Source organism: Pteropus alecto, unplaced genomic scaffold, assembly GCF_000325575.1.
Source record: "Pteropus alecto unplaced genomic scaffold, ASM32557v1 scaffold86, whole genome shotgun sequence".
In the NCBI taxonomy this organism is placed as follows: domain Eukaryota; kingdom Metazoa; phylum Chordata; class Mammalia; order Chiroptera; family Pteropodidae; genus Pteropus; species Pteropus alecto.
The window spans coordinates 28,028,769-28,046,558 of NW_006442109.1; the positions used below are offsets into that span (position 1 = coordinate 28,028,769).

Sequence of the window (17,790 nt, forward strand, 5' to 3'; positions counted from 1 at the left end):
TTATTATCTCTTGGTTTGCTATTGAGTTTAACTTTGTCCTTTGATATTCTAGGTGTTAATGAAGAAAGCTGTTTTTCTTTCCTTCGCTTTATTGATGTATCTCCAGCAGAAATGGCAAACCTCATGCTTCAGGGACTTCTGGCCAGGTGAGAAGTTTGCTCATTGTTTAATGAGAGAGCCATTGGGAATAAACAAGGACAAATGTTGAATACTATGAAATTAAATAACTTAATTTATAATCTTTGAGAGCCTCTCATTCTTTTTCTATTGTTAAGGATAAAAATTTTAATTGAGGAGTCATAATTTTCTTTTAATCAGTTAATAACTGCATGTGGGGTCTCATTCTTATGGACCCCCTACTTGTTTGTAGGTAATAAACTTTGGGGGGAAAATTTTTTTAAAAATTGCATGATGCTTCACAATATACCATAAATAAAACCTTTTTAGACTTTTCTCCCAAATGCTACCAGGTGGTCTTCAAGTCTTAATTTCTAGTTGTCTACTATATTTTTTTGTCTCTATAGGGCAAATGATGGCTGGTGATTCCTTTCGTTAGTTGTGATTACAGTATAGCCTGCCTTAAGTATTCTGGGAAACTTAGTTCTCTGTGTTCTTATGTTCTTATTTGGAATAATGGCTTTCACTTATTTTATTACCTTGTATTTATATAATAAATAGTGGCCTCATTAGGAAAGGCTCTCTCTCCCTAGTAGGAAGATTTTTGTGTAATAGAGTTGAATATTCCTCAATACTGAGATGAATTTTACGGAGGATTTTAGTTTTCATAGTAGCAAACCAAGTCATACCAAAGATAGAATTTATAGAACAACAGTATGAAATGGCGTTATCTCAAAGTAGGAAAGAACTGTTTCGAAAATGCTCAAGATTTACAAAAGAGACACGTTAATGAGACGAGGTTCCTTGCTGCTATGAACTACCCTCAAACCTCCATGGAGCACTGAATAAGCATGTCTGCTGTGGTTTGTTTCAGATGGTTAGCTCTTTTCCTGTCTCTGAAAGCCTCCTACAGGCTCCATCAGCTGCGCTCCTGGGGAGAGCCAGAAGGAGAGAGCCAGCAGAGATATCTGAGAAACAAGGATTTCCTTCTGGGGGTTAATTTTCCACTCTCCTTTCCCAATCTTTGCAGCTGCCCTTTATTAAAGGTAAGCAATTACTTAAGCATCGATTATCCATGTAGTAGTACTCCCTTCTCTTTTCTTTGAATCAGTGAGAGTAATAATAAATGATGGCCTGATGGAGCCAGAAAGTTCCCAGAGGAGTGGGAGCAGTATATTGAGTTATGACTTACTATATATACTAGACGTATATATTTGTGTGTATGTATATTTGTGTATGTATTAAATATATATTTATATATAACTTTACTATAAAATACACATATCTTAAATGTACAACTCTGGATTTATGCATGTATATACACTTGTGTAACAGCTACCTGGATTAAGATGTAGAACATTTCCAGTACCCAGAAGTCTCCCTCATGCTACTTCCCATTTAATACCTCTAGTTCAGAACAAACCAACAAATAACGGTAATCAGTATTCTACTTCTATCAGAACAGATTATTTTTGCCTGTTTTTGAACTTTATGTATGTGGAACTATCCAGTATGGACTCTTTTGCATCTGGTTTCTTTCCCTCAATATTGTATCTATAAGATTCATCCATGTTGCATTATAGACCACAATTTATTAATCTATTCTACTGTTGGTGAATATTTAAGTTGTTTCCAGTTTGCGGCTATTATGAATAAAAGTGCTATCTATGTAAATTCTTGTAATGTCTTTTGATGAACATAAGTGTTAATATCTTTGGGGTTTATAACCAGGAGTGGAATTGCTGTATCATTCAGGTATATATATATGTTTAGATTTAATAGCCACTGTCAAATATTTTTCCAGAATGGTTTTATAATGTATACTTTCACCAGCAGTGTGAAAGATTTGCTGTTCATCATCCTTGCCTACACCTGGTATTTGCCATCCATTTTTTTTTTAATTTGCGGTGGTATCTCACTATGATTTTAAATTGTATTACCGTGAAAAGTAATGATGTTGAGTACTTTTTCATATAATTGGTGGCCATTGTAGAATAGATAAAGGGTAAAGTGACAGGAAATAAGGTGATAGGTTTTATTCTGAGTGAAATGGGTAACATTGGAGAGTTCTTTTTAAGAGCTATTTTTTTATTTTATTATTATTATTTTTAACACCTACAGCACCTGGTATTCCTAGGTGGTCTCCCATCCAAGTACTAACCAGGCCTAACCCTGCTTAGCTTCCGAGATGAGACGGGCACGTTCGGGGTGGCATGGCCGTAGACACTGGAGAGTTTTGAGAAGAGATTTGTATGTTTATGTTATAGTTCTTCAACTAGATTAGAAGATAGAAACATTTTCCTTGTATTCTCTAGAACAGTGGTCCCCAGCCTTTTTGGCACCAGGGACTGGTTCTCCTATGAGAATCTAATGCCTGATGATCTGAGGTAGAGCTGAAGCCGTGATGCTAGTGCTGGGAAACGGCTGCAAATACAGATGAAGCTTTGCTCGCTCACCTGCCGCTCACCTCCTGCTGTGTGGCCCTGTCTCTAACAGGCCACAGACCAGTATTGGTCTGTGACCTGGGGGTTCGGACCCCTGCTCTAGAACATTTAACGAGTCATTAGTCTTAACTGCTATCAAATGCAGGATGTTCTTTGGCTGGATCTGGTGTGTGCCTCCTGTGCAATGAAGAACCTATATGATTTCCTTCTCTTCTGTTTTCTCAGTTGGTTTCTTAAACATTGCTTTGTATACCTTTCTGGGCTCTGGAGATAAGATCAGTAATGCAAAAAGAGAATAGAGTTGGGTTTCAGCCTGTTTCAAATAATGTAGTCAGTGGTGGCAGAGTGATTTCCTACTCATAAAATACTGATATGTCTGATGAAATGTTGCTTAACCTCTCAAGACCAATTTCTCTACATTTGGTAATGTATATTACACTACAGTTATAGAATTTTACTAGTTTTATTTTTAGTGCAGAAAGGACCATCCTCCTAATAGTTTATTATGCCCTATTATGTAGACACCTGCATCTTATTTAACACTCAAAGATACACATCACTTATTTGTATTCTTCTGTTTTATGAAAATATAGTAGTGTATTCAGAGCACCCGTTCAGTGAAGTCCTTGAACCAATTAATGCATTTCCTGAGAAATTCACGTGTGGGCATTATGCTTTATGGGAAGTTGGTAGTGAAATCTAAAAGTTTATCTAACTGAAGTTAGTTTCAGTTCCATTTCCTCTTTTTAAATTTTGTGTTGTGGATAGACATTTGCTCTTGTAGTAGCTTAGAATGTAGACTTAGTTACTGAGCCAGGGGGCCATAGGTGGCTGAAAGCTAAATTATATTGTGTAGAGACACCATTCTGCTTTTGGTTTCATCATCCTTACCACCAACCTACATGTATTGAAATACCAACCAGGCAGTGTATTTTGCCAGAGTTTGTTGATCTAAGTTTGTATTCTAAGAAATCTCTGCTTTCAGTGAAGCAGAATGATCTTTACATGCTATCTAGCCTTAAAGGCTAGCTTAGGTTCCGGATAAGGAATTATTTTGTTGAAGCTCCACATGTAACAATTAATAAAAATATAATGAAGCCTATTATGTGTGTGGATTTTGAAGTGTTGATCATGACTCAAATCAAGTATATTTTATATCACCAACCTGGTAAGTATGTAGATGTATCAAATATTACCCATACGTAAATTTTTAAAACAAAATATTCACAAAACAATACCCACATATACAGTGTACCATGGTCTTTTTTTCCTTTTACTCTTTTAATGTTAGTGGGAACCTACTAAAGAAATTATTTCATGACCCTCACTACTCATGGTTTGAAAAATATAGCATTAAATGACTGCACAATATTAGAATAGCTACAAGACTCGATAAAGAGAATCACCATGTAGAAGATTCTGAATCATTCTTGAAATAGTAAGAAAGGAAAGAAACTGACATTTTAGAACTTAAGGAAGAGTCTCATTTTCTGAATATGAAAGAGAATACCAGAAGTTGTTCAGAGAGCAGTGTGCGCATTTCATTGCAGAGTTACCTTGACATGTAGTTAGTGATCCAAGATCCATCTCTGTCTTAGAGTATTCTGATATGTACCTGTTATATTCCTGGTATTCGAAGATAAATAAGTAATTTTGAAAGAACCAACTAATTTAAACTTGAGCAAGGTAGTTTATTATGAGAACTACCCGCTAAGAATGGCCTTGTTAGAATATGCCTGTCCCCGTTATTGTGCTGTTTCTCACACTGGTTTCTTTTAACTGAGTCTTTCTTATTCAAGAAAGGTTCCTTTAGGGGACATTGGTTTTGTCTGTTAAAACTTAAGATGCATGATGTTTTAGCATACATATACACATGAGAGCCACACTTCTAAATTTTATAGTCTACTCTGATCTTGCCAGTTTTTAGTTTTTTTAAAAAACACATGATTGGCAAAACTGAGTCTTTTTAAAAATAACTCATCAAATATGGACAGCAGTGCTGAGACTTTAATAATTACCAGTTGTGCTGATGTTTCAATTTGTCCATTGGTTTTAAATATAAGGTCTTGAGTTTTTTTGTTTGTTTATTGTTTTGTGTGGGACAAATTCATCATGTGTGTGCTTTGTGCCTTTCACTTCTGATATGACTTGTTTGCTGTCATTGAGGTCTACAAAAATACTTTTGGCATTGTTAATACAATTTACAAATCCTCTGAAAGACCCTTTTTCTTCAGTGAAGATCCTACTACTGTGACATCAGAGAAAATGTTTTATTTTCATAGAAAACAGACTTATTACTATGCTTACTATTTTCAGCAAATAGCCTGAAAATATGACTTGAGAGGTATTTGCTATATTTCATAGTGTGAATTAGAAACTCAGGAAATATAGAGTCTTAACGATTAGAAAATGGCTCATGTATAAATGTGGGGTCCATCTTTAAAGGTTGAGGGGGTAAGAATAAAACTTGGAAATGATAATAGTACCCTAACTAAATTATTGGGAGGTTTAAAAAATTTTTTTTTTCTAACAGAATTAATTAGTAACCATTTGAACTCATGATTCTGAGAGGCAAGTAACTTGATTCTGAAAAGACTATTTGCTTCCTTAGTAGATGACAGGCCTAGTAGATTAGAGAGTCAGGGAGAAATAATAATTTTAAGCCTTTTCTCTTGTGCATTGGCTTTCCTTCTAGAGATATTAACATGCATATATAGGAAAGTGCACATACAGCTTAATGACTTCACAAAATGCTACCAGAACTCTACTCCAGAAGCCCTTTTGTGCCCACTTCCATTCACTGTTCTTCTCCAATGCCCTTCCCACAAGAGTTACTATAGGCAAATATTCAGGTTGTTTCTAGTTTTTGTTGTTACAAATAGTGCTGCTACGAATATTACTGTACCTTTTAGTGAAAATTTATATGCATTTTGTGGGGTATATATATATCTAGTAGTCAGTGCTGGGTCATAGAGTATGCATATGGTTATATTTACTAGATATTGCCAAACAATTTTCTAAAGCAGTTGCACCAATTTTTACTCCCATTAACAGTGTACGAGACATTCTAGTTGCAGCACATCCTTGGCAAAATATATTGTTTGACTATTCATTTTAGCTCTTCTCTGTGTCGATATCTTATTGTGACTATAAGTTATATTTCCCTTATGAGTAATGATATTTAGTACTGTTTCTAACACTTATTGGCCATTTTGATAACCTTTATAAAATGCTTATTCAAGACACTTGCTAATTTTTCTATTAGACTATTTTTCTTTTGTAGTTCTTTATGTATTGCGTATATCTTCTACTCTATAGCTTACTTCTTCCACTCTCAGTGGTATTGTCCTCAGTCAAAGTTAGCATTTTTGTGTCCTGTTGAAGAAATCTTTGCCTATAACATGGTCATGAAGATAATTCTTTTTTTTTCTTTAATTTAGTTATTTTAATTAGTTTCAATTATACAGTACATTGATTAGACATCTATATAGTTCATAAAATGATCCCCCCAATTGCTCCCTCCCTCCCCTGACCCTCCACCTATCCTATATATTAATGCTAGCTACATTACCTGTACCATGCTCCCCATCCCCGTGACCATCCATCAGCTACTAATTTGTACTTCTTTAACCCTTCACCCCATTCTCCCAAACCCCTCTCCCCTCTGTCCGTCACCAAATTGTCCACTATATTTGTGAGTCTGTTTTTGATTAGTTTGTTCTTTTTATTCCTTAGATTCCAAATATAAGTGAAATCATATAGTGTTTATCTTTCTCTGTCTGACTTAAATACCTTCTAGGTCCATCAAAGCAATATCTTTTTCCATCCCCTTCCTGTTCATATGTAGGGGTCTTGTTTTCTTATCCTTTCAGCCACTCTTCCTTTTGGTTGGAGCACTTAATTCTTTTCCATTTAAGATATTTATTGATAGGTATGTAGTTGTTACCATTCTTTATTTTTGTTTTTGATACATGCTTTTTCTTCTTATAGGAGTCCCTCCAACATTTCCTGTAGTACTAGCTTGGTGGTGATGAACTCCGGTAGCTTATTTTTGTTTGGGAAGCTTCAACTCTGAATGATAGCTTTGCTGGATAAATTATTCTTGATTGTAATTCTGAGTCTTCATCTTGTCAAATATTTTTTGCCAAGCCCTTCTGTCCTGCATAGTTTTGTTTTGTTTTGTTTTGTTTTGTTTTTTTGACAAATCAGCTGCCAGTCTTATGGGTGTTCCCTTGTAAGTAACTGTTTTTCCTTTGCTGCTTTTAATATTCATTCTTTGTATTTAACCTTTGGCATTTTAATTATGATGTGTCTTGGTATAGGCCTCTTTGAATCCCTGGTTTTTGGAATTCTCTGAGCTTCTTGGGGTTTTGTGTCCGTTTTTCTCACCAGGTTAGGGAAGTTTTCCAGCATTATTTCTTCAAACAGCTGTTCAACATCTTGATTTTCTTCAGTTATGCCAATCAGGCGAATATTTGGAGCCTTAATATTGTCCCATATGCTCCTTAAATTATTTTTATAGTCTTGACATCTTATCTTTTGCCATTCTGATTGAGTGTCCTTGGCTTTCCCATCCTCTAGATAGGGCATTTGATCCTTTATTCCTTTGTTTATTCCATTTAATGTACTTCTTATCTCAGATAATGTGTTCTTCATTTCAGACTGGTTCCCTTTTATAATTTCTACTTTTATGTGTTTTTTTTTTATCTCTTTGTTGAAGTTCTCACTGAATTTATCTATACTTCCCAAAAGTTCATTGAGCATCTTTATAACCAGTGTTTTGAACTCTGATTTGTTAGATTACTTGACTTCATTATCTGGATCTCTGTTCTTTTCTCTTATATGATTTCTGCTTCTTTGTCTTACCATTTTGGCTGCCTTTCCGTGTCTGTTTTTATGTACTAAGCAAAGCTCCTAAGTCTCCTGGTCTTATTAGTGCGAATTTGTGAAGTAGGTGTCCAGTGGCACAGTCCCGAGAGGGGTTCAGCTACAGGCCAAATTTAGCCCAAGCCTCTACCCCACTGGGGCCACTTGTTAAGACTCAGCAAGCAATCCACAGATGCTGTGCTTATAGTTGCCTCAAGCCACACCAGAAACTGAGGCCAGCTGTCTCTAGAGTGAGTCTAGGCACTGCTCAGCAAGGAGCACCTGACTTGCTAAGGATACACTTGGATGTGGCTTGGATGGGGCCACGAGCTGGGGGAGGTGGGGTTTCAGGGAGTCCTCTGGGTGAAGCAACCTCTGTTATCCAGTTTGATGACGTCACGGCTATGGTGGCACTGTGTCGGGAATACTGGTAGCGGGGACGGTACAACAAGGAACAATAGATACCGCCGGCACTTCTGTACAGGGCGAGTCTTGCTTCAGCCCTCACTCTGACAATGTCTCCCTGTAAGTCCCTGGTGCCCCTTGTGCGCAGCCAAATTGGCACTGGTGCTCAGATTGAGCAGGTCCATCGCTGCGAAAATCCGCTTGTGGATGTGGCCCCTTTGAAAGGCTTCTGCCACTGCCGCAGCTTTAGTCTTATTCACTAGAGAAAAGGCAGCTGCACGTCCTAGCCCTGTCTTACCTTCTGCCATTGCAGGGTGATTACTTGGCTTTCTCCCTAGTTGTATGGCTTCTTCATCAAGATCCCAGGCAATTTTTCCTTGCTGCTTGCTGCTCCTTGTTTCCGTCACAGTTTTGATTCGGTCACCAGAGGGATGAACAGAGTCTCTGTCATCTTTGCCATTTTTTTTCCTCCTCATCCTCTATGTTTTTTCTCCAAAAGTTTTTTTAATTTATTTTTCACATTCAGATCCATAAGGAATTGGTTTTTTTGTCTATATTAAGGTTGTCATTTTTGGTGCATATAGATATCTATGTCTATTTGACCCAGCTCTGTTTATTTAAAACCACATCCTTACTACACTGCAGCCACACTTTTATCAAACAAGTGGCTGTATATGTGTGGGTCTGTTTTTGGACTTTGTTCTCTTCCATTAGTCCACTTGTCTATCCTTGAGCTAGTACTGCTCTATCTTAATAACTATAGTTTCATAATAAGTTTTGATAACTGGTAGCACAGGTCCTCTAGCTTTGTATTGCCTTGACTGTTCTTGGCTCTCTGCATTTTTATGTAAATTTTAGAATCAGCTTATAAATTTTACTCTAAACTCTTTTTAGCAATGTCGATAGTGTAGGTGAGTGATCCCCAAATATTTTTTGAATGTCTCCGTTTTATTAAATCATTCTTGACCCATTTCACCAATACCTATGTATTATTTTATTTAAAATTATAAGCATACTAACATATTAATATTGTTTACACTGTGAAGCTTTTGCGTGCTTTCTTGGAGACCACTGATTTGGATAGTAAAAGCAGCCTTGTTGAGTAAGGAATGGTGAAAAAGGGGAGGATCCAGTATTTGCTGGAGAAAGTACTCTTTTTCACGCACACTTCACTTTTTCTCTCTCATTCTGTTTTCAGTTGTTCACTCCCAAGGGCCAATGGAGTTGAGTGAATAGACATATTAATTTATATGGGAGAAAAGCTTATTGACCGAATAAACGTCCGGTATTAGAATGTGATCTTGGCTTAATGCTTGAGGATTGTCTAGTGCCCCTCTTTTTCCCTGGTCTGGGCTGCTTTCAAAATAGCCTCTTCCCAATGCCAGTCTACTCCAGCAGAGGGAAAAGATGTGTAATTAATGTTGTTTACAAACCTACCATACACCAGTGTCTGCTGTGGGCAAGGTATGTTAATAGTCATGGTCCCTATTTTCTAGTTTGAAAAATCATATATGCACATAGTAAAAATATACACACAAACTTGGAAAGATTTTAAAAATAAAAACTTCTAAGATAAAGGTAGAAAGAAGGCATAATTAACTGCCAGGTTAATGGTAAATGATTAGTGTTAAAGTTCAGAATGGGAGATGACTTTAGGTTGAAATGGATGAAAAAGTCATTATAGAAATGGTATTTTTTCTTTTTTAACTCCTACAGGACCTGGTATTCCCAGATGGTCTCTCATCCAAGTACTAACCAGGCTCGACCCTGCTTTAGCTTACGAGATCGGGCATGTTCAGGGTGGTATGCCCGTAGACAGAAATGGTATTTTTTTAAGTTGGATCTTGAGTGGTAGGAATCTGGATAGGAGGAAGGATATTCCAAGTTAAAGATTTGAGCCAAAATAAAGGAAAGTAGTGAGAAAAAGGGCCAGAAAGTAAGTCATGGGAGCCTTTGACTGCCAGTTCTGTAAAGATTTAGATATTAAACCAGGAGTGTAGCCCTTTTCTGGCATACTTTCTTCAAAAGATGTTACAGTTGTAGTCCTGGTGGAATAAAGTTTTGGTGGCTACTAATAAGCAATGAGAAGGAGTAATCTGGTAGCAGGCTTCAGGAAGGCTGCTAAATCACTCAGGTCGTTATAGCATACCAATGGGGATCTCTGTCATTTGATGAAGATTTATCTCAGAGTGTGATATCAGGAAACGTCAGGCACAGGGGTCCTTATTAAAGATGTTCAGCAAAAGTTTAAAGTATTGGGTACTATGAACCCAACTGTGAAATGGTTATAATAAAAAAATTATAAAGAAATGAGCAAAGGACTCTGACTGTTTTGGATATGGATGAGCATTGGCAGTGGTGGAATCACTTCTAAAACCTAGAGTTCAAGAGATGTTCCAGAGGGAATGGTAAATTCTATGTCAAGTTTAAAGCGAACACTTAGGTGTGAGATTAGGAACTCTTTGATCTTATGAGTGTGGATAAAATAGAGAAGGCCCAGGTACAGGGATTTACAGGGAAAAAAATTCTGGTTAGAAAATGTAGAGAGTGGGCAATGAAGTGTGACAATTAAAAAAAATAGGGAGGTTTCTAGGAGGGACAGTTGAGTTAAGTCAAAGTTAAGTTTGTAAGAGAGGAGACTCAGATTTGAAGACTGAATAGGAAGAAGGCAGCAAAGAGGGAACTTGAACATAGAAGAGAAACAATTGATGGGGATGCAAAAGTTGTTAATTACCTATTTTATGTGGTATAAAACTCTAGTGTATACAGGCAAGAGCTCTATAATTAACAAAAAGATATTTCTGTACCACAAAGAATGTTTTTCAGTGTTCAGAAAGACTTAAACTTAACATGAAAAAAAAAGTACTCTTAAGCAGTTCTGTCATTTTTTTTTTCTTCATTCCTTTTTTTCCCCACAGTGAGAATGCAGTTTAGATGTTTGGACTATATAAATGTCCCTCTTGTTTTTGTGGTCTGGTTATTTTAGGCACCTTGCACTTACAAGGTGCTTAAATGACTTAGTGAGTGTTGGTGCATTGTATTATTGTTACTTTTCTCTTTGGAATTTGGTGTGTATTCTCATCTGAAGGACTGTCCTTCAGCCTAAAAATTATAAGTATAATCTTACTCAGTATTTAAAATAGAATTTTGTGAAAAGTTCTAACTTTTCCATGGGGGTTGGGAAATGTGAGTGGGATTGGTTACTTGTTTAATCATTCATTGATTTTATTGTACATCAGTTATTTTTGTCCGGCATTTCTTGGCACTGAGGAATACCAGCAGAGAAAAGATAATGTATAGAAATCTCAAGAGTAATTGCAGTAAGGGTCAGCTTTGTTTTTTTAATGCAGAAAATACTTCATTCTGTTTCTTTGGTGCCTTCATTTGTTTTATAAATAGTAGTAGTTACTGTTATAGCAGCCTGTCTCCTAAATGCAACTTCCTATGGTCAGAACAAGGTGATGGCTTTGTTCTTAATTCCTCTGAGGACAGGTAATGAGTGTAGACTTAATTACATGTTATCATCTTGTTCTTGGTAAGCTTTCTCAGATCACATGGATCATATTCAGCAGTCTAACCCAATCATAACATTCCCCACCGCATCCCCCCATGGATGTGAGTAAATCTGGACAGTGAGAACGTCTTTTTCCCCCTACACTGTGCCTATAAAAACCCTTGTTCTTAACCTGCAGTGAATATTAAATTTGAATTCTGTGTTACAGAGTTCAAGGAAGTACCATTCTCATAATACTGGCTTTGGGATGATAGATAAAACATGAAGGAACTAATAACTAGCCTAAGAACACAGATCAGATGACATTTAGGGGTGTTCTGAACAAAGTTTAGGACTTCAGAATCTCTTACTTGACATGAGTGCTTGTCTGATATTTCCTTTTCTTGTGATGCTATGTTCCACTTAATTTCATTGCACTCCACCTTGCTTTGCTGGTGAGAATTACAAGAAGAAATAGTATTTAGTTAAAAACTTTCATGAATTAATTCTCAGACACCTCCCTAATGTGAGCTCTAACCAGAGCTCCTTTATTGTACGATTTTGCAGAGGTTAAAGAGTGCAGGTCTCACACATACGAATCTTTCTTTTCTTTTTTAATCTTGTTTTGCTTAGAAGAATAAAGACAGAAATCACAATCTGTAGGAAATATATCATTTGGCCATATTTTAGGGGAGGCAGAACAGATTTTATACTATAACCAGTTAAATGTCACATTAAGAATGATGATTGATGGAAATAAGAGTACCAGCATTGATTCCATCTCCTATCTCAGTCTCAGTGAAACTGTTGTCATGGTAATGCTACTTAGGCATCATATGTGTTGAAGGCTTTATATACTCTACAACTCTAGTGAGCCAACAACCTCATAGAAATCAGGGCCATTTCAGATTTTGCAATTTAAGATATACAAAAGAATCTAAACATAATTGTTTTAAAAAGAGTGGTGTGTGTTTTAAGTTTTAAACACTTTTCTCTATTAAATGCTTAGAGAGCTTTGACTGACTATTGATGAAGAATCCCCCAGAGTTTTTGAAAACTCTTCCCCTAAATGTTAATTTGCAACTGTAATATCTATATCTATATCTATCATCATTTCCTTAGTTAATTTGTATATTAAACTGTAATATCTATATCTATATCTATCATCATTTCCTTAGTTAATTTGAAACTGTAATATCTATATCTATATCTATCATCATTTCCTTAGAGCTGCCAATAACCCTTTGTGGAAAGCTCTCGGAAGCCATTGTGTTCAGGATTTTTCTGTATTTTATTTCCTCCTTTTTGTTTGGTCACTTAGAATATCTGTGAAAACAGAATCTATGTAGTCTAGCAGTTGATGTATAAACATTACTCTCTTTTATTTTCTCTATATTTCTTTTCTCTATATCTAAATTTGTTGTTATTTAACAACACAAGCAAAAAAATTAATTTCTAAGTAATATAGACCTAATGTTAACATAAGTATTCTTTTTAAACAAGACATAGCAAAGTATGGCCCCTTGTTAAATGAGTAAGTCTGTATCTGAGAGGAAAACATCTGTGTGGTTTCTATGCTCTACTGTGGCAAGAAGTGTGCAGCTGTGGAGCCTATTATTCTGCCCTACTTATTTTCGCTTAAGACTTTTACTTGGTGCCAAAAGACTCAAAAAAAACCCTAACTCAACTGCTATGTACATACTATGGTGCTGGCAGCAACATGCACACAGCTGTCAGTGTCTACAATGTAATGAGACATTTAAGAGCCTGAGGAGGGGACAGCAGAATAGCAAAACCTGTGACCATATTATAACCAAGTCACATCTCCCATAGCGTGACCTTCTTTTTCTTTTTTTTTCTAGTTTGTTTTAGGCTAAAATAGGCTAAAGAAGTAATGAACCTCCTTTTCTGTGCCTACCCCCACCGCAGTCATCTTACGGAATGGTATTTAAGGTGTCCTTTGTATTCTTTCATATTAAGCGTTAAAGTTTTCTGTGTCTAGCAGTTCATGTCATTAATGATGGGAATATGGGTACTGTAATACCAAGGATCACTTGTACTAAGGAAGTTAAGATAGAATCAAAGTTAAGAGAAAATAATCTAGAAAAATATAGATTAAGTAAAATATACTGGGAGTAGTTAGAGTTTCTCTAAAGCTAAGGCTATGTATAGTGAACATTTTGAGCTAGTGGATTACTTTTTTTTTACATCTGGAATTAGAAGGCTATAGACCACCTTGACTTAGTGATTTCCAATGAGACTTTCATCTTAACCTAGGTCCTAATACAATAAGTGAACATGTTCTAATTTGGGAGTGACCACCTCTAGAAAGAGAATTGTCGTTGGACTTTTTCCAGAAATGTATCACAAATGACACATTGTATTAAAAGAACTTCCTACAGTGAAAGTTGTATCCCTTAATAACTACAATGTTGAAGAGAAGATAAGGAAATATTCTTTAATCTTTTACCTTTATACTCTAGGAATGAAGTAAAATACAGGTTTCTGTTGGTTTTTGTTATTAGAGAATACTTAAAATGAGAATAACTTTAAAATCCCTGACAGAGACATTCTTTAGTTATTTTTCTTTAGAAGTTAGTAAAGAATTCAAGTCTGTAGGTCAGCTACTGCTGCTACCTCAGCCACCTGGGTGGCATTTAGACACCCCTACTAGCAGCCCTGGACTACTACTATAGCTGGATGTCATGAATAGTGGTTGCTATACTTGTTATCTCTTCTTTCCTTTTGGGGAGGGTGGGGCAAAAGGAGCCACTGCTGATATCAGAAATGCACTTTCAAAAAACGAGAATTTTTTTTACCTTTGTCTATGCATCAGTAGTAGGGTTTTTAAAGTAATGTTCCTTGCTCTACAGTACTGGAGGAACAGGGTGACACCCAGTCTAATAATCTTTATAATGATCTTCACACTAGGCATTCAGATAATAATGGACATAAAAACATGTAGAAGTGGATGAACTTCAATGTAGATGCCAGCCAACATAAAGAAGAGAAGACAGATATTGTTGAAAAACTGTCAGAAGTTTAAAATTCTTTTATGGATAATAATAGAGACCTCAATATCTAGAGAAAAAAGTCAAACATATCAAAGCAACATGGACTTACCATTGTTAATAAAGTGTTGTAAAGAATTCCATACAGTGTGATTAAAAACTACCAAAGATGGCCCAACTCTGCTGGAAACAGTTAAAGCCTTTCATTTCGTTCATGACCATTATTTAGAAGATGCTGATTGTTTCATGGAAGCAAATTATGATTCACATGTCCTACTAGACAACTTGACATGGCTTCTCTCAAACTATGATCCTGAAGAATCCATTTACTTTAGGAGAAAATATGTACTGAACAAAGAAGCGTTGAAGAGATTTGGTACTGGAATTATAACTATTGTTCTTCTGCAGAGGGTCCTGGTTAATGTTCACCTTGCCGTTTGTTTTCTTGACTTTACGACAATCTATAAATTTGACTGCCTTATGCATTATCTTCATCTATATGGTTATTTAAGTTATCAACTTGCATTATTTGAGAAACCAATTAAACAAAGAAGTAATCAAGAATGAAGATCCAGCAATAAAATGTCTAACACTGAAGAAAGAACTGCATCTGCAATATAGAACACTAATCCCCTGACAAATTTTTTGTATATAAATATTCTACACTTTAAATCTTTCATATGATAACTATAAACTGAAGCTTTAAAATGAGTTGTGCAGTCTTTTAAAATGTGTTATTGATACAATAATATAAATGAATAATTTATATTTTTTAAATGGTAGTTTCCTATTCCTGACCACTTGTATTGATGTCATCAAGTAAAACTGCCTACCTTGCTAGATCTACACGCACTATGTTAGTATACACGTGATGTTAAACAGATTTGTCTTAAAGAAAAATTTAGAAGGAAATATTGTTGGTCATCATTGTTTTTAACTCAAGACATGAGTTTGCATCGACGGTATTACAAATGAACCAAACTTCCCCCATAAATACAGGCATAGTGTTTTGTCTAATGAAAGTTCTGCTGTCGTTATTCACAATTAACAGTATCTCTTCCAAAAAAAAGATAGAATTAGAAATGATACTCGTTTAAGGTATATTAATAAAACTACATCTCGAAATTAACATGGACTGTGACTAAAATACATTTGGTTCTAAATAGTATTTGTTTACTAGAATTAATAATATTCACCCGGAAGAATGTTTTTAAATAAGATGTTTAATATGTGACCCTTTTCCCCCCAGGTTTTGATTACATTAAATATAAGTGTCAATGGCACTAATTTGCATTTTTGTTTTGTAGTCTCTGGTTTTCAGCAGCCACTGTAAAGCAGTGAGTGGCTACTCAGACCAGGTCATTCATCAGCGGAGATCAGCTACCTCCTCGCTTCGTTGCTGCCTGCTCACTGAGCTGCCATCTTTTCTGTGTGTGGCCAGTCCACGAGTAAGTACCACAGGAGGGAAGAGACAAAAATAGGTGGTATTTGAAGAAATAAACCAGTTTTCAAGGGATCTATTTTTTTTAAACAGAACTGTTTTAAGCTATTTGGACCTTGAGAAATATATAAATCCTCAGTATTTAGAAAGAGCATCCATGCAACAGTCCTGGCTTTCCCAAGACAGCACTCCTCACTTCGAATTGTGTTGGTTTAAGAATAATTGTACGGTAGGTAGGAGTGGCTTCTTTCCCTGACCATGTCTCTCCTATGTAGTTCCTCTTGTTTAGTTAGGGGCTCTAATCTACAGTGGGAGCAAGCCATCTGTCAGGTAGATTACCACCCAACAGCAGGGTCAGGGACAGTGGAATATTTGAAAAGGAGAGAGAGCCATTTGTCACCTGTGTTGAGGTTTTTGAGGGTTCTTCAGAGGAGGGGGCCAGATTGGGAGGGAGATTTGATCTGGCCTTATCGCCTGAGTGCAGCCTCTAGATAACAAAAGGAAACATAACACTCTGTCATCAAGAACCTTCTTAGTCTGGTGTTCTCTCACTTTCCTGAGCAGCCCCGCCTGGACTGTGGTTCACAGGTATGTTCCCTCTGAAAAAATGACTGTTGTGCAGTATTCGCCATTCAGCAGTCATCGTCTTACAGGTTGGAGGTAGTTTCTATGGTGGTTTCAACTTTGAGCAACTGTTGGATCCTTCCTATACCCTATTTATCAAAACAGGGTACTCCAGTAATTGTTTACAGTATTCCTGCAAAGGCTACTCTTGGCACCCTGTGGTTGTTTACTTTGCTTACATATTCCACACTCTCTTTCCAGTCCTTACTGATCAATGCCAGACAAAAGCTATCTTATTACCTCAAAGAAATATATGAAGGTCAGAGAAGCAGAGTAGAGATATGACCATGCTCTGTGGTTAAAGCAAAGAACAAATTTTATTCCAGGTTGTTTCATTTTGCCCTAAGGGACACCTTTTTCATTTAGCCAGAAGACTCTCAGTAGGCTGACATTTTCTTACTCTTCTCTTTTTTTGTTTTGTTTTCTCCATGCATCCTAGCAAGTCTACATAATTGTTTACATAATTGTATTCAAAGACAGTAAAGCCTTTTGAATCTTCTTTAGTGATTTACATCAGCGTGCATCCTTACTTCATTATCAAAGGTCAGAATTTGGCAGAGGATGCAAAGAAAGATGATGAATGGACATGATACAACAGTATTTAGTCCTACTGATTTCTGCCTGCCTAGATTTCTTTCTGTTCGTCCTGTGATACATGAATTTGATCCCCATGCCACTATCAGCTTCATTTGGTTTATCTTGACTATCCAAAAAGTATTTAGATTTTGTATGTCTTTCCAAAGCATTCTTGGTTAAGCTGGTGCAGAGAAATGCACTTTTTTTAGGAAAACATCTAAAGCCAAGTACTTTCATAGAAAGCAGGCTTCAGGCTTCATAGTTGTGTGGTTTGTTTCCTTCTCACTCTCCTAATCCGATGTATATACTGAGACACGATAAGAGGAGGTCTAGATTTTTAAGAGCAGTATGTCAAGACATTTTTACTTCTTATATTCCCAGTGTTTTATAGAGCCAATAAAAAGTGAACTGTCTTGAACTGTAATTACATTTATGGACATAAAAATGCCTTTATTTGCACCATTTGGAGCTCTCTAGCCAACCACTCTGAAGAATAGCCCCACTCTCCCAACATACTCATACATGCATACACCAACTGTACTACAGAGTGTTATTTTCTGAGGAGCCAGAAATCTAAACTATCATGCCTGGTGCTGCTGTTTCCCTAAAGAACAATAAACAGTAACTTGAAGAGGACTATAACAGCATAAAGATGTGGTGGCAGTCAGGGAGCAGGAGAAAGTTTTTATCATTTGGTTGAAGGGTTCCTGCCCAGCATCCTACTCAGCTCCTCTTCCCATATTTATAGAGTTCCTTCACTTAGCATGTGCTAAACCTGAAAATAGGAGTAATTACACCATTGTTATGAGGGCA

The 17,790-nt window shown here is 36.4% G+C and overlaps 1 protein-coding gene and 1 pseudogene across 1 annotated transcript in view; one reads left to right on the plus strand and one right to left on the minus strand.

Annotated features, from left to right (window-relative positions):
• The window catches only part of INO80 (INO80 complex subunit), a 117,978-nt gene that overhangs the window by 63,204 nt on the left and 36,984 nt on the right, over window positions 1–17,790 (plus strand). Inside the window, exons 23-25 of the mRNA XM_006920475.2 lie at window positions 53–146; window positions 992–1,163; window positions 15,644–15,784. Of these exons, the coding sequence (XP_006920537.1) occupies window positions 53–146; window positions 992–1,163; window positions 15,644–15,784 (407 nt within the window). The remainder of the gene's footprint in view (window positions 1–52; window positions 147–991; window positions 1,164–15,643; window positions 15,785–17,790) is intronic.
• Window positions 2,230–2,342, minus strand: LOC112469806 (annotated as a pseudogene).